This window comes from Rhagoletis pomonella, unplaced genomic scaffold, assembly GCF_013731165.1.
Source record: "Rhagoletis pomonella isolate Grant_MI unplaced genomic scaffold, Rhpom_1.0 Rhpom_scaffold_00006, whole genome shotgun sequence".
NCBI classification, from domain to species: Eukaryota; Metazoa; Arthropoda; class Insecta; order Diptera; family Tephritidae; genus Rhagoletis; species Rhagoletis pomonella.
Window position 1 is genome coordinate 76504668 of NW_023458560.1, and position 5223 is coordinate 76509890.

The window sequence follows — 5223 nt, forward strand, 5'->3', positions numbered from 1 at the left end:
AAAAAAACGCATTTCAAATGAAAGTGCATCGAAAGGGTGTTACAATTGAATTTTTTTTTGTTCATAAACAAATACTAGTTAAATAATGTTTTTATTTATAAGAATATATGCGCGCATGCATATTCCAAAATATACGAAATTTTTTCTGAATTATTTGGAATTGTGACTAAAGTTGCTTCATATTGAAAAAAAATTATATTCCTATAAAAAAAAACACATAATCAGCCTAATCAAGAGTTTAGTGTTCGCATGAAATCGTTCACTTTTGGCTTAGGTGTATTCACTAGGGGCGGTTGAAAAGAAACAAACAATAAAGCTGAATTTATGTATTTCTTTTCATTATGAAGCTACTCGGTGTGTCGAGAAATTTTCGAAAGTTATGAAATTATGCATTAAAAAAGCAATTCAAGCTTCTACTTGTAACTTCTTTTGTGCAAACTGACATGTCTTCTTTTCCAGAGCTCGTGGCCTATTTGATGTGCATTCAGTTACTGATTGATTATTGTATTTACACGCATATCAAAGCAATCATTTAGGTAAATGCTTCATTGCCGAATGTTGCAGAAGTTGATCGGGCGATACTAATTTCCCCGTTGTTTACTCACTTTGGCATTTCTTTAATTGTTATGATGTCTGCGTTATTTTCCAAAATATTTCCATTTCGAGAGTTGTGTGCTTGCAACATTTGCTTAAGGCTATTAGGGACTTTAAATGGGTCATGCAAAAGTACAAATACGAAAATGGAATGTTGCTTTACAATACGTTTAATTCGCTTAAAACTTTGCCGTTTTCCTAGGCTAAGTAGTAGCGAAACTAAAGGACTTCAAGCACGTACTATATTTTTTTGTTTCTATGTAACTTTTGTAAAGTAGTTTTGCGAAAATCTGCACTTTAAGCCTTACACATTGCAGTTAAATACCAATAACAATAAAATCAACAAAAACAACAACGCAATAACAGCAAAAGCAATTGAGGTAATAGCGTAAGCAAACAAAAGTCAGGGAGTCCGCTAGGCAATCGCAACAACAGCAGCAATGAAAGTAACTCAAGCAAATTGGCCCTGCAGCTATGGCTTGCAAAAATTTCAAACTTGTTCTTTTTTTATATTATGTAAAGTTTTCAAGTATGCACATATGTTTCTATGTGTGTGTTTGTATTTTGATATTGAATTTATTCCCTTCCATGTGAAAGTTTGTGCGCTGCAGTATGTCGAAACATCAATAAAAGCACAGCAGATTCAAAGGAGTACAAATAGGCAGCAACTCCTAAAAGTGCGCCTCTCTGTTCACGCTAAAAGTCCACTCCTACTTTGACGACTCCGGCGAGTTGGCGGCAGCACGGCAACACTACAAAATTTTAGTCTATGGCGGAAGGAGGAAATAGGAGAGTCAGATTTGTTACAACTCTAATTTTTGAGCAAAATTAATTTTCGAAACATTTTTCCGCTGCTGACAGAAATTTACAGGAAACTACCCAGCCAGCAGAAAAACGTACCTTTTGCCGACAGTGCAATTTTCGTATCCGGAAACATTCAGAAAACGATTTCCATTTTTATTCATTTTTCGTATCCGAAAAATATCATCATGTCATTTCAAAATAATTTTTAAAATATTTGTTCAAACTGAGCATTTGAAAAGTAGCTGAATGTGCATAGGAGCGTGCTACTTTTGTTAGCTTTCACCAGGTCCTAGGTTCGAATGCCGTCAAAAGCAACATATTAATTGCTGAATTTTAAAATTATTTTTTGTTTAGTTTCCTATGAAAAAGGTTTTGTCTATTTCATAATAAAATCGTTTTCAATGAAATATTGAATCAGACAAATTTCAGGAAATAGTTTTCTGTGCATATGCTTCAGATGAACGCTTAGTGGGAGAAGGAGATCTGAAAAACGACCGAGAACTGAATCGGAAAACGGATGAAATATTTATCAGGATTTTATAAGAAATTGTTCCCATTTTCGGATACGTTTCTGGATATTTTGCTTGTTGGGTAAACATTTCCATATTTCATTTTCCTGTTCACAGAGATACCTCGGTGTAAAGATGTAATTTAAAATTTTTAAATAATTATTTTTGTATTGCTTGCTAATTTACTAATTTGTATGATATCGGTTTGTAAATATAAACACTGAGTGAATTAACGAATAAATTTAAAACCTGTTAAACATGTTTTGTGGTTGCTGTGAATCACTTTATTTAGGGTTGTGTTCTTACACTCTCCCAAAACTCTTATGGTCTCATTCATACAAAATAGATTTAAAGAGCTTGCTGAAACAAATTTTCGATTTGTGAAGCATTTTTTATTTAGGGAGTTCACAAGTCGTGTTATTTGTCATATTTGCTCTTTTGTACTATTTTTTTAGAACAGTTGTAAAATGAAACTTGTGAGCATCCCATACTTTTTCGTATGCTATTGTACAATATTTTAACAATTATATTTCACAAAATCAAAATTATTAAAACAACTTTAGGAAGGGCATTATACCAGAATAAGCGAGAAAAGCAAATTAATGGCTGCGATTTGCGAGAAGTACGCGCAGGACGCAATGATGGAAGGAAGTGAGTCGTCAAATAAGTCATTTATGAATTTTTTTAATTTATTTGGTGCATTTTTGTTAGGCGATGAAGATGAGGAGGAAGATATCGATGAAACTTTTAGGTTGAATATGCTTGTATTGTTGGCAATTCGCGAAGTGTCCATTAGGACTTTGGTTTTCCCTGGACACGCTTAGTTTTGCACTGAATTAAAAAAGATCTTTAATAAGTTAAATATGTTATAAATTAAAGTTAACTTACTCCACTGCCATGAGATGACTCCATTTTTTTATTTAAAATTTGAATATTTTATTGTACTCAGACAAGGAAAAATGTAAATAAATAGAAATGTCTGATCCAATAGCACTCACAAACTTTTACACTTTTAAAACTGTTCTAAAAAAATAGTATAAAAGAGCAAATATGACAAATAGCACGACTTGTGAACTCCCTAATTCTTTATGAATATGGGTTATATGGGAAGAAAATCGGTACATAGTTTCGATACTTTCGCTGGTCCAATATATCATTTTGTGAGCAAATTTTCATGTGAATTTGTCCAAAAATAAAGTTGTGTTCCATTCTGAATTGACCATCCGATATTGATTTGATGAGAGAGTTGACAAAAAATAAGCGAAACCAAAATTCTCATCAAAAGTGCTCACGCATTAGCTTGGTTTCCATCTGTAATTGGACTACCGTCAAGATCCAATTTACTGTCGCATTAGCTTTACCTAACTACAGAATTCGACAAAAAGCGTAACATAGAAACCCTTAGTACGAAGCAACGGGGAATGTTTCGGGACTTATTCGGTACTACGATGATGCATCCGAATTGGACATCAAAGCTCGAGAAGCCAAGGACTATAAAATTTTATCCGCAAACCACAAAATTTCAACGTCTTCAGAACCTACGACTAAACAGGAAGCTGTTAAGTAATTATGGACACGGTTAAGGACAAGCAGCTCAAACAAATTAAACTTTGTCGCTCTAACGCTACCACAGACCCGTTTACTCTTCACTTGGTACATGGGCTGGAACATAGCGACATACCAGGCTATGAGATGGCGAGCGAGCTTGTAAGGAGAAGCACTTCGATTCAACTTTCGCCACATTGGAAGATGTTGGAAATGCCTCTCGCTGCCAGAAAGGTCAAAATAATACTCCTTCTCTGAAAACTGTGCAATGTGGAATTATTTCGACACCTGCAACGCACCGGCTCTTTCGCCAAATGCAGAAATTTACCTAAAGGATATACTAAAATTCCTACGAATTCATAAATTGAAAAAAATGAAGAATGCACTTGAATTTTTTTCTGCCTTCAAGCCAAAGATGGCGAACTTTTGCGCTCGCAGGTATTTCCTGTACATTTACCTTTTTGCTAGCCCACTGTCTACTCGCTTACAAAGCATTACACATTACGCTTGTGCGCTCACATTTGATGCCAAAATATTTGCTGCCAGTACAGCGTGCGTGCTAAATTTGCCAACAATGTCAGCTTGTTTCTGATTGTTATCCATAATGTTGGCCTCATTTTCGTTGCTGTTTAAGTCAGCACTGATTTTTCATTGCTCTCTCGTTGCTGCTACTGCCGCCGTTGCTCTTTTACACACACACACACATACACACGCCCTCTATTCAAATGTATTGTTGTTTTCCCCTTTTGCTATTGTTGCGAGCTATTATTTCCGCATCCTGCATCCCTGCCACATTATAATGCATTTATGTCTATGAGGATGTGTATGCATGTGTGTGTGCGTGCTACTGCTAGTGATGCATTTCACTTTTGCCTTCTGTTGCTGTCATTAATGTTGATGAATTTAATTTTTCACATTTTCACTCTGATTTCATTACAAAAATATTACTAAGGGGCGCGCGCGCGTGCGTGTACGCATTTAAAACGCTCACGTTCAACAATTACGCTTAATTGCTTTTAATGAATATAAATGTTGGTGTGCGTGTGTGCGTGTATGCAGCCGGGAAGGTGCTTTGTATGAGGTATCAACAAACCAAGCCTCCGCCACCTATTTTCACATTTCACCTATCGTTTGCATCAAACAATGTTCAGCCAGTGAGTTTCATGCGCCTTTACTCGTATCGCTACTCTTTGTTAATTTTTTTTATTTTAAATTTTTGATGCTATCACTTTACTGTTATGATGCCGGAAATGATTATTTAATTACGCAACTCATTGCATTGCTATTTCGTTTACTGGCTGCCAGCAATCGTTTAAGGCAGCGAAATTGCATTTTTCACTTTTACAGTGACAATGAGTTGCAATTACCGTTACGAAATTCACACCTTAGCAACGTTTGCAAATGGCTTGACGCATCGCATAAATTCATAATAATATACATAAAGTGTCAATTATATTTACACACACATACGCGGTTTGATGAAACGAGCAAAATGTGAAAAGTATATTACAATTAACTCATTTTTTATTAATTTTTAAAACTTGCTCAAAACTTATTTCAACAATTCTATGTCGATACATACATATGTATATGTATGGAGGCGACAAAAGTAGCTCTTAAGACCAACCAACAGCTACATGGAAGACGATAAGTTGGAATCACTTCAGCATCTACTTTTAGCTGTCCAGTTTAGGCGGACATAAGATTTAAACAAATTTCTATTCCACTTTAAGTGCCGGTTCCTCAACGTCTGATTAACACTAACTGCAGG

At 35.3% G+C, this 5223-nt stretch overlaps 1 protein-coding gene across 1 annotated transcript in view; it reads left to right on the forward strand.

The window, feature by feature from the left end:
• The window catches only part of LOC118742119 (nitric oxide synthase-like), a gene marked incomplete in the record, with an annotated part of 128905 nt that extends 126527 nt beyond the window's left edge, over positions 1-2378 (forward strand). The window contains 1 exon segment of the mRNA XM_036474080.1: positions 2363-2378. Coding sequence (XP_036329973.1) covers positions 2363-2378 — 16 coding nt within the window.
• Between the last annotated feature and the right edge of the window lie 2845 nt (positions 2379-5223).